At 40.5% G+C, this 17786-nt stretch overlaps 1 protein-coding gene across 4 annotated transcripts in view; it reads left to right on the top strand.

Moving 5' to 3' along the window:
• LOC111669530 (stromal membrane-associated protein 1-like) overlaps positions 1–17786 on the top strand; it is a 112594-nt gene that overhangs the window by 20033 nt on the left and 74775 nt on the right. For all 4 annotated transcript variants that reach the window (XM_087179155.1, XM_023425873.2, XM_023425874.2 and 1 more), the window contains exons 3-4: positions 1421–1506; positions 5885–5960. In XM_087179155.1, coding sequence (XP_087035281.1) covers positions 1421–1506; positions 5885–5960 — 162 coding nt within the window. The remainder of the gene's footprint in view (positions 1–1420; positions 1507–5884; positions 5961–17786) is intronic.

The raw sequence follows: 17786 nt of genomic DNA, 5'->3' as shown, positions 1-17786 counted from the left end.
TGTGAGTATGAATGTGTGAGTGAATGGGTGAGTGTGGCTTCCATTGTAAAGCATTATGTGTGGACAATGAGACTAGCGCTATGTAAGTGTAGTCGATTTTACCTTTTTTTCAAATAGTATATTCATTGTTCACAACTACAGTCACTTACAAGTCATATATGTCCCTCATAACTTATTTTGTGCTATAATTATCAAATTAAGATGTTTTTTATATAATATCAAATGTAACCCAGGTTCTTACAGTCCATACAACCAGGGTTAGGGTTAGAACATGAGCTGCTGGAAGCTACTTAACATTGAACAGATCATCATTTACATCATCTAAAGCATGATGGGAACCTTAGTGTAAATATATTCATCCCAAATCGAAATAAGAAATCAATAGGAGTGACAAAATTAATAAAAACTGTTATAGGCATTAACATCCCATCAATGTGGTCCTTGTATCTCCAGCACACTAACATATTGAAAACCTTACAAGCAATAAAAACACACATCTGGTTACATCTTGTGGCATAAAAGTGTAAGTAACGTGAGCGAAAACCGATCAACAACAGTTGAATTTCTAAGGGTTAAATGAACCATCAGCAGCAGCATGTCTATGTAAGGTGGCACACACACACACACACACACACACACACACACACACACACTGTCACAGAAATGCAGCATTTAGTATGCGTTCCACTGTCCCTTCACATTCACAGTGGATTTATGACATGCATGTACTCAGCAACACGTGTACCCACACACACAGGGACTATAGACAACTGTAATAAGTCTGTGTATAGGTGTGTTATGGATAATTAACATGACACATTGATTGAATTACACACAATACATCTGGAAGAGGTGTGTGTGTGTGTGTGTGTGTGTGTGTGTGTGTGTGTGTGTGTGTGTGTGTGTGTGTGTGTGTGTGAGAAACTCACCTGAGCATGCCAGTAATTCATTTGATCACCCAGTTGTTAGACTATCCACTTGTTTGGTGTGTGTGTGTGTATTATGATAAAGGCGTGTGTGTGTGTTTCTTGAAGGCAGTGCCTATCCATCAGCTGAGTGTGAGTAGAAAGGGTCTCACTCTGAATGTTAATCACTGTTTTCAATGACTAATTAATTCTGGATGGCTGATTATTCCGACTCCGTCTCCTCTACTTCTCCTATCATCACCCCATTTATCACCCTCCTCTTAATTTAGCCTTGACACATGCGGCCAGTGTGTCTTTCACTCTGTGTGTTTGTGTGTGTGCGTGCGTGCGTGGAAAGGAGTCGGCGGGGTTGAACTGAGTTGAATGCCAATGTGATGTATGAAAGAACTCGCTGTGTGTGACATGTTCTTAAAGGCCTTTTACCAATTACCTTGCTAGTATTAACAGCACATTCCCCCTTTTCTTTCTTTCCTGCTCTACTTCTCTCCTCACAGAGTATGGTGGACATGGGCAACACCCGGGCCAGACAGCTGTATGAAGCCCACCTACCAGAGAGCTTCAGACGGCCGCAAACAGACCAGTATCCTCCTCCTGTGGTTTTGCATTAATTCAACCCCACTTTGACTTTCATAAAAACCCACTTTGTCACATTACATGTCAGCACACATTTGCATAAAAACTCCCTGTCATCCAGCACTTGCATATAAACTGCTGTTATCACACTACACGTGCATAAAAACTGCCTGTCACCATACATTTGTATGAAACCCTCTGGAACCGTACATGTTAGCGCAGTTTTGCATAAAGGGTCCCTTTATCACCGTATATGTCACCCTATATTTACGTACAAATCTAAAAGCTCCCTATGGCCTCCTAATGTCACCATATATTTGCATGAAATTTTCTTATGTCACCGCAGTTCTGTCAGATTGGTGTCAAATGAGAAGAAAAAAAACGACAAAGTTTTTCCTTTCATCTCTTTCCTTTCATCTGTCACCCACATTAGTGAGGTGTTTTGATTCACTGTGAGCCTCCGAAGCAGTTTCAGCGTAGCTTCGACTGGAGGGATAAACAGCACTCTCCTAAAAGATTTCCCCTCATTTGTAGAGATGTCCTGAGCCTTGGTATCTGCTAAAACAATCCTGATCTAATTACAATCATTTATTTATTGTACTCTGCTGTGTGGTCTGCCTCAGCCTGCTAGTGTTACAGCACTGTTCTTCTTTATTCCTCTGCTGCATCTTCGAGTGAAAATTAGAGATTTGGCAATGTGAGAAATCATTTGGGTGCAGCAGTGAGTGACTGATTCCTGCCATCAGTGTTGGAAAAATACACACATTCACTAAACTCTGATGCTCACAAATTTGGTATCGCTCCCCTCTTACTTATCAGCAAAGAACAAAAACCTCCAGGTAGCAGCATCTCATTGTTAGCCAGAACTAACCTTCACTTTCACCATGCGGCAGCTCATAACAGTCCTTAAGGTGATAGTTTTTATTGATGGATATTTGAAGTGGGATTGTGTGAGGTGCTGTAATCTGTAGTCAGTGTGTTACGTGCAGTAGATTCCGACTCATCACTCAGAGTTTAGAGAAGCAGCAGGAGCAGGAGCTGCTGTGGACGTGTTTTAGCCACCACAGAAGAAAGCTAGTATCAGTTGAAGTGTGCACTTTATTTTGAATACTTTCACTGGTTTATCTTACTGTCAAACAGCCCTTTCCTTCAGAACGACATTTTTTTCAACCATTGAACTACCGTATTACAAAGCACAAGCACAACTACGCTTAGCTCTGCCTCACTCAAACAGCTGATCTGCGGAGTAATACAGAGCACGCCGTAGAAGCGCTTGTGCTAGAGGACTGTTTGATCTTGAAATCTCAGCTGGCACTGAGGTGCAGTAACAGTGGAGTCATCAGATGTGAAAGTTAAAAGTTAGAAAACTTCAGTATTTTTTTTCATAAATCTGAATTTTTATCGTCTTGTTGAAACAATTAGTGAACAACAGGTTATTAGTGAGCTGTGATAAGTGAGTTAGCTCTACAGCATCACACTGATATGCAATACTATGTGTGTCCAGTATATCAGTCTAGTCTAATCCTACCATCACTCCTGTGATGGGCCTTTTCCTGAGAAGTTACAGCACCAAATCGAACTCGCTCATCGTCAAACTTCAGCTTCTTTCTGCACAACCGAGAACTTCCTGTACCAAATAAGAAGTGACAGGCTCGCTTTGTTAGTGTCACTCTGCACATTTAACCAGGACACCTCCAGCAGTGTCTGTGTATACAGTGTTGTAACAGCGAATTCCAGTTTGCCCTTTTCCAAGATACAAGACAAGACAGCTGTGTGGTTAACACAGCAGCATATGTTCATATTTCCACCAGCAGACTGAAATAAATAATCTCCCAGTTTGAAATGCTGCTCTAATACCCTATCTTGTATCTGGCAGGCCCATTTGTGCGGGTGGTCATCATTCTTCACTCTTTTGAAGTCCATTAGTCGTTCTGACAGCAGCGCCGCTGGCTGAAAACAGCAGATAACAGACTCAGGATTAGAAGAGCTACCGCCTCAATATGTGTGTGAGAGTTTTCGGTGTGTGCTTCTGTGGCTAGATCATGATTTCGGCCCCACTATTTACTGTGCTCATGTATGTAAATGACAAAATGGGGTTTGATTCCCCAGCCATATTTGCGATTTTGTTTTCATCTTCTGTGTCAGAGCGCGTGTGTGTGTGTGTGTGTGTGTGTGTGTGTGTGTGTGTGTGTATTTATGAATGTTTTTATGTTCATGAACCCACACACACACACACACGCATATTTTACACCAGTGTTCATGTTGTTTTGGTTATTGAGGTTTTTACTGACATTATTGTAGATTAGAATTTGACTAATATAGATTTTCAAGATGAAGGCTATTTTAATTAATCTTTAATACTTAAAAATACTAATATTATTATAGTATTTTATAAAATCAGCCATATTGTAACCTACATCGTAACAAACTGCACGCCACTTCAAACTGTCTCTGATGCAGTGGTTCTCAACCTTTTCCAATCTTTAAAATGTTGGTGGCCCACATCTGACCTCGTAACAATATGGAGGCCAAATAATGCCTTCTCAAAGCCTCCTTTTTTTCTTCGAATGATCAAACATGCGTGACTAAACTGGAATCACTAAAATTGTACTGTTTCGCAAACGATTTGCTGGCCCACCTACAATACCTTCGCAGCCCACCTGTGGACCACTTCTCATTGTCTAAACCGTGAGTCTGAACCTCAGAAAACGGACTTTTATGACATATAATTAGTTAGAATCCAGTCTTCCCGAGTCTGAACCTAACCTTATGAATGAAGACACAGCGATGATCATCCAACCTGTTCATATCACTCACAGTAGTGAGTGTGATAGCTATGTTGTGTAATGAATCAAATGGCACCACTTTGACAGCGTCCAGTGGAGTTAAGGTAGCGGCAGCAGCATGAGCAGACAGGATATCTCCATAACCCAATATGGACACTGTTGGATAAAATTACCACTTCAAACCCCTTTAAACTCTGCATACAGTGTTGTTACCGTAATTGAGATGTATTCATCAATCTTTCCCTGCAGGAATGATATGAATTTTTATTCTGGGTTTGATACTCCCTCTATTTCTTGCTTTTTTCAGATTGTTTGTTTAACATAGCTTCAATATGCCAACAGGACCAAGACTAACATATTCTCTGCTCACCAGCATTGCAGCTGTAAACAGGACCTCAATAGCAATAATAAAGCATGATAGCACATGCTTGCTCTGATATGTTTTTTACAGTTCCAGGATAACCAGGATAATATTATCATTCATGAGTAAAATAAACACGTAGGACAGATCTCATCAGAGCTGGAGCCGTGGGCCCACATATCAGTCTGTGTGGTCTGTTGGGCCAGTTTTGTAGGCACATTGGTGTCATTGTGCTCACATTTATCCACTACAGCCCTGGCCGCCATGCTGAGTATCTTAGTGTAGCATCCAATGTGTTCTGGTGTTTCTCGTCAACAGTAATAAATAAGTGCTGTGTTTGAGATGCAGCTCCAGCAGGCTAAACCCCCGCCCCCCCTCCTCCTCTCCTGGCCTATCTCGTAGCCCGACTTGTGCGGGTGGTCATCATTTTTCAATCTTCTGAAGTCTATTACTCGATCTGACAGAAGCGTCGCTGCTGAAATAGGGAGATAAGAGAGTTGGGATTAGTGCTGATGCAGTGCCTGGGTGTGAGTTTGTGTGTGTGTGCGTGTGCGTGTGCGTGTGTGAGTTCATGGGTGTGGGGTTGTGCGTCTTGTATGCCTGTCGTGGTATTTTGATAACAGCAGGAATCTTCATTTTAACACCCAAACTGTGCAAAACAACTATTGTTAAAAACAAGTTCTGAATTCGCTGCCAAAACTTCACTGATCCGTCACTGTGACAGAACATTAGTAAAGTCATTGGTACAGTAAGGCAGAGAGAAACAATCAATATCTAGACCTCATGTCTTTTTATCAGGATTCACTCTAACAATGACATTTTGAGAGTGCACAAGGAAAATCAGACCATTTTAAAACTGAAAACACAAAACACTAAAACAACATTTTTAGAAGACTATTTTTTTTTCGGCTTAAGCATCATGTTACGAAGATTCCCCAAAATGTAATTGACTGCAACGCCAATGAATTTCAAAGTAAATCAAGCTCTTTATGTCGAGCATTTGTAGAACACTGTGTGTAAATGTATTTCATGTTCGATGAATGATTGGTTTTGCTTTAAAAGCCACTTATAGAAAGATTGTGTTTGGCAGTAGTTGTGAAGGGAGGTTTTAATTTCTTCGAAAATAAAAGACAAAATGACCCACACAAGCATTGCGATCACTAGTTGACGATTTTATGTTGTGCATTATGGACACTTGATTTCTGTGCAGTATTTCAGTACTTAACTCTCATCTTCAGAGCAGTGGAGGTCTTCATCCGGGACAAATACGAGAGGAAAAAGTACTTCGACAAGGAAGCTCAGGGTGCAGCTGCTGTGAGTATCACCAACTCTTCTTTCTGTGTCTGGTCATTGTTATAATTGTCTCCAGAGTGGCTATGGCTGCATGTCTTTTCATGAAACTGTGCATCAGCGGCTGCTTGTTGAAGAGGTGAGATGCAAAGCTCTTTGATAGTCGCTGAAGACAGAAACCAGCTTCATATTAACGATCAAATATGAATGATGTCCTGTCACTCTGTCTTTTGGCGAGACACAAACACTGCTTGACTTTTCCATGTCAGCGCATGGTTCGGCTTCCATTATCCGTGTCTTTCACCCATCATGCCTGCAAGGTTTGTATTTTTACAGCTGTTGACCTTTCCTGCACTTTATCACACTGGTGACAGTTGCTTAGCTCAGATGTGTGGAAAGGCAGTGAAATCCCTCTCAGTCCTGATGTCAGCTCAAACAACAGAATCCTGTTGGATCTGATACAAAGTGTTGTCGCACACAGTTGGAGAATAACCTTTTAAAACACTGTTATCTGGTGATGCAGGTCTTTATCAGTAAGTATAGATGTCTTTATGTGTTTGTGTGTCCCTGTCAGGACTGAACCTTCGTTTGCGTGAAGAGAAAGGAAGCGATCGTGTAGGTGTGTGTGTGAGTGGGCGAGTGCATGTTTCCTTTTCTTGTTTCCAGAGAGATTATCTCTGTGAGGTGTGTGTCTTTGAGTGTTTCTCTGAGTGGGTTGCTTCTATACTATGTGTTATTTAGGGCGGTGTGAATGCTCAGCAAAATGTGTGTGATGCAGTGTTTGTGTGTGTGTACACGTATAACCTGCTGTGCTCCCCGCAAATATTGACCATTACAACCACAGCAATTTGACTCAGTGATCATAAGTTTGATCACAAGTTCGAGTGTAAAGTCATTGTAACTAGTTATGTCGACCACACGCCAGACTTTGAAAAGACTTTTAAAAGACTAAAGTCTGACGCCCTCTCACATCTAAAGAGAATGTGTCTGTAAAGACTGGATATCTCTCAGGGTCACTATTTGCAAGACTAGATTCCTTTGAGATTATTTCCCATCATGCTACTGGTGGAAATTTACAACACTGTTTTTAACATACTTGTTTGCTCTTTGTAGTCCTGCATCATCATTAATATTATTATTATGTGGCTCAGGAGGTAGAGCATGTCGTCCATTAAGCAGAGCGTCAGTGGTTTGATCCCCGCCTCCTCCAGTCCACATGTCGAAGTGTCCTTGGGCAAGAAAATTGCCCCTGATGTGTCATCGGTGTGTGAATGTGTGTGTATGGTAGAAAAAAGTGCTATATGTGTAGGGAAAAGCGCTGTATGAATGTGTGTGTGAAAAGGGGAATGTGCCAAGTAGTGTAAAGCGCTTTGAGTGGTCATTAAGACTAGAAAAGTGCTATATAAACACAGTCCATTCACCATTTAACGTTAGCGACTCAAATTATCATGATTTGCCCCTAAAATGACAATAAATGACAAAGTTATAATCACTACGCACAAACAATGATTGAGCTCATTGTGGAGCCAGGATGTAAGATATCAGAGATTTACAAACAACACACACACTCAGAGGAAATACTGTAAAATAATAATAACAGTGCAAAAGTCCAGTCAACTGACAGATCTGTCCTTACAGCCTCTCACTCCAAGGCTACAAACTGTAAGGAAGGAGCACACAAAGTGAAGACTGTTAAAAAAGTTTCAGGAAAATGAAAACACACTCAAACACAACACTGCACTACATTACGTTAACACAAAATGCCTTGTTCACAGCAGTCCTCCTCTGGTTCATCTTCATTTCATCTCCCTGTCTCTTCCTCTCACTGTCTCTCCTTTAGTGTCTCTCCTTCTCTTTTCAGTTTCTCATTTTGTCTTTTTCTTGTTCCCTGTTGCCTCCTGCCTCTCCCTCTGTTTTCTCTGGCTTTCTCTGAAGCGCTGCCAGCAGTCAGACTGTGATCTAGGATCTGTTTCTGCCACCCACACAGACGGCTTGGCTTTTATATGCAAATTAATTATTAAAAACAACTCATTATCAGTTTAAGCAGTTTCGTGCAGATGGAGAAAGAAGAGGAGGGGTGGGCTAAAGTAACCCTGAGGTAGTTTGTATATATATATGTGTGTGTGTGTGTGTGTGTGTGTGTGTGTGTGTGTGTGTGTGTGTGTGTGTGTGTGTGTGTGTGCTGGAATGAGAGATATGAATTTGTTGGTCTGGCTTATCTGTTGAGCACTTATAGAAACGGAGCAACGGATGCCTTTTTCACTGTACATCTGTTACATCATCACACTGTACTCCCTCTGTTTCCCAGTGTGTTTGGATAATACTGACAGTTGGTTGGTGTTAATACTGTAACATGATGGATACAGTATGATGCAGTTGGATTACATACATAGAGTATCCCTGGTTGTCCAAGAAAATCATATTGAACCTCAAGTAATGCTAATGAGACATTTGAGTTCCACATGTTTCACAGTGATTGTTGCCATTGTGCGTTCTAGTGTTAGGCTGGGTGAGCCACAACGCTTTCTGATTACAAATTTAATTGTGAACTACATAGAGTGCTGCAGGGATGATGATTTTTTGTAGGCTAACCCCCCTGAAGTTAGCGTCACCCTGGTTCCCTCGACAAAAAGCGAATGGGATTTTTACATGGGCTTTTGGATTACTGCAGAAAATAAGTGACAAACAAAAGTTTATGACACGTTTTGTTCAGCACAATAATCGTCACTTTTATGAAGTCTAAATACAGTCACCAGAAGTGAAAAGCTAATGTGTGTCCTTCGGCAAGATACTGAACTGAACAGAACAAATTGTCCCTGATGGCTGTTCCATCAGTGTATGAGTGTGTTGTATGAACGTTTGAGTGAATGGGTGAATGTGGTAAGTATTGTTAAGTGCTTTGAATTGTGGATAAGACTAGAAAAGTGCTATATAAGTGCAGTCCCTTTAATGTCCCCGACAATCTCTTTAGTCTCATTTAGCCATTGATGAGCAACTGGCCTTTTTTAAGAGACGTAAAAGTTTAAAAAAAAATCATGACTGAAGTATTTATTGACATATTTTTAAATGTCCAAGAATGATATATAATGTTTTACCGCTGTGATAAAACCAATGAAATGTTTATGTTATTTGCTAAAAAAAAAATCAGCAAACAGATTGTGTCATGTATGCAACAATATCAAAAAGTTGCCAATGTTAGCTAATGTTAGCCACCACAAGCTACCAATTAAAGCTGTAAGGCTGTAACAGCAAAACCCTGAGTGTATTGACATAAGTCAGGGTTTGTTTAACTCCTTGTCAATTTAATTTGTATCTCTTCTTAAATTAATTAATCAAAGTTTGTACTCATCAGTTACAATTTGAAAAAAGGTACAGCTTTGTTATCAGTACTTAAACTGAAGTGGTGCTGATATAGAAACATTTCAAATTTTACCCGGTCCTCTTCCCACGATGACCCTGATATTGTTTGGACATTTTAACATTTCAGAGACCATATAAGGGTTTGTATTTTTATTTTGTTTTATTTGTATTCATGTGCGAGACCAATGGAGAGCAAGCTAGAGAGAGAGAGCAGTGTCTTGTAATGGACAGCTTGCAGTGCTTCGCTCACAGTGGAGTACGTGAGTGCATCCACTCCATTTCCATTGCCCATGCAGCATGAGCTCATTGTTCTGCCATCAGTGAATTAGTAGGGGTGTGTGTGTGTGTGTGTGTGTGTGTGTGTGAGTACATGGACCACAGATTATTTCAATGTTACAGGAATCAACAAGACATCAGAGTGTATCTGGCAAACACTCTGTGATGAGCCCAGTGATTGGCCTAAAAATGTCACAAGAGAGCAGCGCAGTCGCTCCGGAGGAAGGCTGCTGATTTTAAGCCTTATTTTCCTGTGTTAGTCATATGGATGTCCTGTCCGCTGTGTCCACAGCACTTGCCAATGTCCTGTGTGTTCCTGCAGCCAGCTGTGGCAGCCTACCTAACTTCTGCCATCCACTGACATATTGTATTCTGACGTCAGTGGATGGCGGAGGAGCTAGAGGGAGCGTTCTCCCAAGGTTACCTTTTTTTTGTTGAACAGAAGAGAACACAGATTTAGTTCTCTGTCAATTTTAACGACACTGGGGAATTAATAATTAAATAAGAGTATATGAGCAGCATAGACCTTTATTTTATTTAATTTAATTTTAATTATTGGTGTCATTCTTCATGGATCTTTTTTCATGGATTGACGGTCTTTGACGGTCAGCTTACAGACGTCGTGGGCACATAACACATAACATTATAGAACATTGTAAACATTATATCAGCTTTACATCAACATGTGAGCATTGTTATTATGAGAATGTTAGCATGCTCCTGTTACCATATGCAAAGCACTGCCTACATCCTACTCCTAGTCTTGTTTGTAATGCTTGTCATTGGTTGAACTGAGTCAAATTCAGCAGGTTAAGTCAGTCTCCATTATACTGGATGATATGATCATTGTACCTTCTTATTCTATATTCTGAACTCCAATAAAGACTTCAAGCTTTTCTTCATTTCAGATAACTTAGCAGTAAATTGTTGGTTATTATATCATTTTAAGATTTGCAAGTGTATATCTTTTCTTTCTTACCAAGTGAACTCAGTTTAGCGTCGGGTATCATCTGTATTTTCATATAGTCATATAGGCGTTACCAGTGATCGCAGATAGACAGCCTGATCTCACAGCTGGGCTGTCTATAGCACAGCTTTTTGCTTAGTGATAATGGTTAATGCTCTAAATATTTGTCATTGTTGTTGGCTGCTCCTGTTCGAGGTCATCACAGTGAAATAGTTGATCTGTCATAGGCTTTTACTCTGGATGCCGTTCCTGACGCAACCCAGGGATCAGAGACCAACCTGCCTATGGCGGTGAAGATAGTGGGGCGGTGAGAAGGAGATCAGGTGTGACCTGGTGACACACCTGATCTAGCATCAGGTGTATGGAGAATGGAGCACACGTTTCAGGATTGGCAGATGGAAAAGGCATCACAAACGGGTTGCAGACAATTGATCTAACAAACAGTGATTGTTCGTTTATATCAGCAGGGAAAAAAAACAATTGGCGTCTATCTGGCGTGTTTAGTTGTCGATCAATAATCTAATCGCTTATTGGCACAAGCCTGATTCAGTCCTAGAGAAGGTCTTCCATATTTAGAGATAGCGAGGGGATTGTGACCCCAACTGTGCCACAAAACATAGCTGAAGGTCATTGAGTTGATCGTGACTCAATACTCTGTGAGAACACTGTGGGATTATATTACAGCCTAACCATCTAACACCATCCCTCAGCCGCCATAACTCTTGTTTTATTAGCCTCTGTATGACTATTCCACTTTAGTTCAGTGAGTGTCCTCTGTAAGAGTACAAATGAAGCTGTTAAAGGTCTACCCAGCGGACAAATTTCAGTGAAGATGTTAACCATCCTTCTCTCTCACTATCTGTGCTCGCCATGGCAGACAGCTAGACACTGCTATCTCCAAGTCCTAATATCTATTCAACCTCTGTTCATCCTCTTTTACCCGGCTCGTGCTACTCCTCTTGTTATCTATCCTCTCTTTATCATTCTGCCCCCCCCCACTCCCCCCCAACCAAACCCTCTCTGTGTTCCTTTCACTCCTCCTTCTTACCCTCCAGCCTCTTTTCTCTTTATCTTCATGATCAGCCCATCTGTCCCTGTTTAGTGCTGTGTCGACATCTCTGGCAGCATCAAAGTCGGAAGAGAAGGAAGTTTTCAGTGTGGAAGAAAACCTTCAAGACATCAACAGAATAAGTAGGGGGAGAGAAAAAGCTCTGAATTCACATCTCGGCTGCACTCCTTCTCACCACCACAGGCAACAAGAGCGAGCACTCGTTTGATGCCTTAACAGTTGAGGAGGGAGGGAAAAGGATGGAAACGCAGAAAGATGAAAAATGGAGAAAACATTCTTCTGTTCTGCCTTCAGAAAGACACAGTCAGTGTTAGTTTCCACCCTGAGGTGGTTTAGAGAGCAAAAGAGGAGGAGAGGGAGGTGGGCTGATGTTAGTGATGTCATCTCTTTCAGTGAATGCATTTCTCTCTGGCTGGCTTTAACAGTTTGATGCTAAGGGGGGCTTAGTGTCTTCAGTCTTCCTCACCACAGCACACTGTGTGCATCTTTGAAGTCCTGCAAATGTTTTGAATGGATTTCCTTCATCGACTTCCTGAAGTCTTTATAATCTGCATTGTTTACGTGTTAGCAGTCGTCTCCTTCTCTGCCTGTGCCGGCGCATTGCTCTATGTGTCGCTGTGTCACTGCTGTGACCTGTTGGTCAGCAGACTGTGTATCATGTCACCCCTGCATACACACATGCTCCATAGAGGGCTGTAGGGATGATGTATTTTTGTAGGCCAACCAGGAAGTTGGCATGAACCTGGATCCCTCAACAAAAAGCCAATGGGTTTTGTTTAGCACAATAATCTTCACAGATGAACACCACTTTTATAATTTCTGAAGCCTAAAGAAAATCAGTAGAAGCTAATTTTACGTTAGGTAACGTTTCCCATCAATTACCTATTTGTCCAGCCACCGTTTCATAATGAACACTTCTCATGATAGAGTGCTGCAGCAGTTATGTATTTTTGTAGGCCAACCTGGAAGTTAGCATCACCCTGGCACCCTGGTTTTGTTCAGCAGGAACATCTTCACTAATGAACACCGCTTTATGATGTTTGAAGCCTAAAAACAATCAGCAGAAGTAAAAACCTAATGTTAGTCTGTAAACCAACATGACTTCAGCATCACCACCACTAAACTTCAGCTTGTAGTTTGATTCAGCTCCGACCTCTTCTACAGAAGCCTTTCCTCTTTCACAGCCAGTAACGAGGCTGTAAAGGTGGACTGGTGAGTAGATCAGTTTTCATGTTCAACGTGACAACGATTAATGTCCCCGACGACCTCTGTAGTTTCATTTAGACACTTTTTTATTTATACGTTTTTGTTTTGTTTAATACAACTTTATTTCTGTTTATTGATGGTCAAAGTAAAAAAGTAACACAGGCACTAAAAGTTTTTACTGTGATCCCTGGTGGAGAAAGTACACTTGTGGGAGAGGCGCACAGTACTGGGAGGTGGAAAGTGTTTGGTTTGGTTTTGTGTTGTTAACATGCAGATATACAGGGCTGGCTGTTTTTTCTTTTACATGTTTTCTTCTCATTTGACCAATTGTTAGAAACTAACCGTTTTTAAGAGACGTAAAAGTGTAAAGAAATCACAACTGGAGTATTAACTGATGTATTTTATGTCGTAGAATGACACGTGAAAATGTCTTGAGCTTGTGTTAACAATGCACCAACCTTGTTTGAGCCATCTTACCAAAAACCCATTAAAACCCGTAGACTTTAGTACGAGGGAACTGGAAGTGCTAAAATGCCAACTCAGTTCCAGCTTTCAGGCCCCATTCCTGCAGCTCTATAGTGCAACTAGAGGTCTGAACTCCACAGAGGAGCTTTAAGCTTCTGACAGAAACACATGCAGCAGAGTGTGCACACTTATAATGGTGTAACACACTACTGCTGGACCTCTGTAGCCCACATCAGATTAGTGTCAGTGACAGAGATTGTACCAATGAATAATAATGCAAAAAAAAAAACAAAGTGGCTGTTACCTTTTTATTAGAAATTCAGTCATTTGGAAGTAGGAGAAAAAATCAAATATTTAACCTGTAACATTCTGACCAAATTCAAAATTCACAGTGTGTAAGTGCAGCAGGTTGTGCTTTATACTGCACCAGGGGACGTTCATAAAATGAACTGTCAGCTTGATCTATAGTGTGACCCACTGCCCTGTCTGAAAACTGGCAATTGTTGTTCTCTTTGTTGTGGCACAAATGGGAAGCGAGTGAGTATGTGGAAGCATTTTGGATTTGACCCCATAGTTATGAATAAAGGAATGGATGTTTGCTGCCTTACAGTAATGTAATAACAAGAGCATAATGTTCTTCTCCACAGATATTTACTAATAGCAGGTAAACACTAAACTTCCTGTTCACTTTGACTCTTTTTTCTTTGTGGAGCATCCAGGCAATTTAGCCTCATTTGCACAAAATTATATATATAATAATAAAATTTGTGTTTGTCATTTTATTTTTTGCAGCAGCAGCAGTGCTGGTCTGTCCTGTGTTGCCTCCAGAATACCTAGTGAAATGAATTGTTCTCATCTTGTAGAAAAGAAATGGGGCACACTTTGAGACATGCCGTGTTTGATGGGTCTTCACTGTTTGTTGCCTAATTGAGGCAGTGGAGGCGCCACGAATGAACAGAACAACAGCACTTCAGTTTGCACAAATTATTTGTCTCCTTCATTTAAACTTTTTGAAAAAACAATTGAAACACTGGGGTGTTGGAACAATGTGGTGAAGCACACACATACAGTACCTTATGTCTCCATGAAAGATCGGATCAATACTTAAGATGTTTGGACATTAGCTATTATAATTGGATGAATAGACATTACGTTAAGTACGCTTGGGTGAAGTTAACGTCTCGATACAGTCCAGTCCAAATATGGCAATATACAATATTGTTTTATGATACATACTGTTGTATTTTATGTTTAAGTTGTTTTTGTTTGTATCTGTACCTGTACATTGTACCTTGGCTGTGACAAGGTACAATGTACAATAAGCAAAGAGCAGACTGTGCAAAACAAATATCGTATATGGTGGGAAATATCATGATATATAATAGTATCGAATATTGCCCCAAGCATAATGTGAAGTGAGAACAGTGATCAGAGATATTCTGCAGCAGGTGGTGGCCAGATAGACAACAGTTAATAACAGGAAATGGATTCAGCAGCAAAAATGTTGTTCATCTACTGGAATCATAAAGTTTTTTTCCTGCACGTTGTTTTGAAACGGATTTGTCCTTACACTCTGTACAGACCTCAGTTTAAATGATACTTACCGCTACAGGTTTCATAACGTTCTGTGAGGCACCATTTCACCATTTGCTCACATCTGCCGACTTTGCAGCCCATAATGAAGGACTGTGTAGACTGAACACAGAAAATTGTGAAACATGTTACCTAGGCACCAAATGTAATCTAATATAAATGAGAATATCGGAGAAATTACATTTTTGACTCACTGGATGGTATAGTTAATAATTTACCTGGGGTACCACTAGTGTTGGATTTTTTCATAATCAGCACCATAAACAGTTCAACTAAAACCCATTTTTCACCAGTTTTCTGACTAAAATCTCATCAATGCTTCACTGTAGCTTCACTTTTCTGTTATGTACTGTGTCCTTTCGTTTTTTAACTCCCAAAATCTCCTACAAGGAAACATATTTTTTTTTAGTGACTTGATTACTTTAACTATTTTTGGAATGTGTTAAACTGCTTTGTGGAGAGGCAGTAAGTGAAGACAGGGCACAACTCTTGTGAGAGGCAGCTGAAGAAAAGCAGCGAACAGCCAGATGGCAAAGAATAAACAAGGAAGAGATAAAGACAAGGCCAAGGTGGTGTCAGGACTGTTTAGTTAAATCTGTTAACTGACAAGTCTAATTACAGGCGGGAAAGATTTAAGAAGTTCTGTGGCGAAGCAGCTGATGGTAGTTATGTCAGAGTGGATTGGTGCGAATGTTGAAGACAGATTGAAAATGGCAGTAATTAATGTAAAAAGTGTGCTTATTATTTGCTGTCTGCTGTCATGATAGATTTTGTGTGCACCAAGCTGTAGAAAACACCAACCAGGCTTTTTGCCATGAAAAGAATACTTGGTTTGAATTCTCTCGAGTCTCTTGAACATGAATGTACTAATATGCCGTACATGCAAATGTGTTGTTGGGAATATGTTTTTTAACTTTCTCCATTCTGTATCTCCCTCCTGTCTCCATCCATCCCTCTCCACCTCTTTGTTTCTCACTCCATCTGGCACTGTGATAATCTCTGTCTGTGGAGAAACGCATGTTGAGCTTGGCTGCTTTACATCTGAAACGAGAGAAACATGGCTGCCTGTGCACTTTAATGCACGTGCTTTTAAAGCTGCAATGATCAATATTTTTTATATTAATTGCTAAAACAAATTGTGTAATGTGAAATCGATTTCTCATAGTGATGAACCTACAGAAATGTAGTGCTGAACTCAGCAGTTCTCGCAGCGTGGTCACAGTGATCAGCTGGTGATCATAGTGGAGTGTGTAGCAGGTAAAGAGCCAGATATTTTTCGCAGAAGCTGGTGGAGACCAAAATAAGCGAGGTCAGGTCGGTGAGGGTTGATTATTGTGATTGGCCAGTGAGCCAGCTCCCGGCACACTGCCTGCCAAGGGCGGTAAAACCTTTTTGAAGGTCCTCTGGGCCACGGATATGGAGGGATTTCTCACAGTGCTCCTGATGACCAGATGGTTCATGGTCAATGTGTTTGTGGGGAGAGAGAGAGAGAGAGAGAGAGAGCAGAGAGAGAGACAGAGACAGAGAGAGAGAGCAACCAATTTTGAATGGATTTTTGGTTGGATGGATGAAATAAGGTCTGTGGTGAACACAAGCTCAAGACATTTTCACATTTTATTCTATGACATAAACTTAGTTACTTAGTAAATATATCAGTACTGATTTCTTTAAGCTTTCACTTCTCCTATAAAGGCTGGTTGCTAACAAGTGTCTAGATGAGACTACAGAGGTTGTTGAGGACGTTAAATGTCATCACACTGAACATGAAAACCGATCTACTCACCAGTCCACCTTTACAGCACCTTTACAGTGTTTTCCTTGCGCTCTTACTTTGTAAGAGGAAAAGCTTTTGTAGAAGAGGTCAGAGCTAAATCAAGTTTGTTGAAGTTTAGTGGTGGTGACGTTGAAGTCGTGTGATCATGTTGTAGTTTGTTTATAGCCAAACATTAGGTTTTTATTTCTGCTGATTGTATTATTGTAAACATAGCGAATCACCTCTTGTACATAGATGTATTGGTACGAATCTTCTCATCTCACCATTGCCATACATAATAAGTGTATTTCAAAATGTCAAACTACTCCTTTAAATCTATCGCGTGGCCAGAAAAACAAAATGCTAATGTTGCTCTTTGTCTGGATGTGTAAACGCACAACTTTTTGTGTTTGCTAACACGTTCCTCATTATAACTTTGCAAAGTAGATGGAGGTCAATGCCTCCAAGTGACTAAACAAAACAAAACGAAACATAGAAAACAATGACATTTTGAAGTGTGATTTTAAATCTTAAAGTGGCTGTAATCAGCACTTTAAATAATAAAAATGCATCAAAACAGTGTGAAAGTGGCTGTTTGTAGTAATGAACCTACCCTGAGTAATCACCTGAATATTTACGGAGCTTTATAGTGAGTTTCAGTTCATTTAGCAGTCTGGCTTATGACTTTATGGTATCGCTTCATTTCCACCATTTTCAACAGCAGCTGAAAAGCTGTAAAGCCACTGAACACTACCTGCTCAACAGCCGACTAGCTGATAAACATAGTGGAGCATTTAGCAGTTAAACTCCCTAAGGAGCTGGTGGAGACCAAACACAGAGTTAAATGAAAAGGAATACTGGACTTTCCTTTACCAGATGGACAGAATCACATCTCCAAATGAATAATGATGTTGCTCATTAAATATTTGTTCAAATTCACTCAAAATGAAAGTTTGGAAAGAAACATTTGTAGCTGTCACTCAGCTTATCTGCTCTATTGAGACTACAGGTGTGGTTTGATCAACAGTGGCCTGAAAACATTAGCAAAAATCCCACAACTGTCATCACATTTTGATCAATCCTGGATTGATGCACAGAAATACGTGACACCATGACCCTCTTATCCATCAGAGAAGCCCGTGAAGCAGAGCTAACTAATAC

The sequence above is a fragment of the Seriola lalandi genome, unplaced genomic scaffold, assembly GCF_002814215.2.
Source record: "Seriola lalandi dorsalis isolate HSWRI2012SDOR001 ecotype SW California unplaced genomic scaffold, Sedor1 jcf7180002054795, whole genome shotgun sequence".
Classification (NCBI taxonomy): Eukaryota; Metazoa; Chordata; class Actinopteri; order Carangiformes; family Carangidae; genus Seriola; species Seriola lalandi.
The sequence above is the reverse complement of the archived record's forward strand: the minus strand, read 5'-3'. Positions and strand labels throughout refer to the sequence as shown.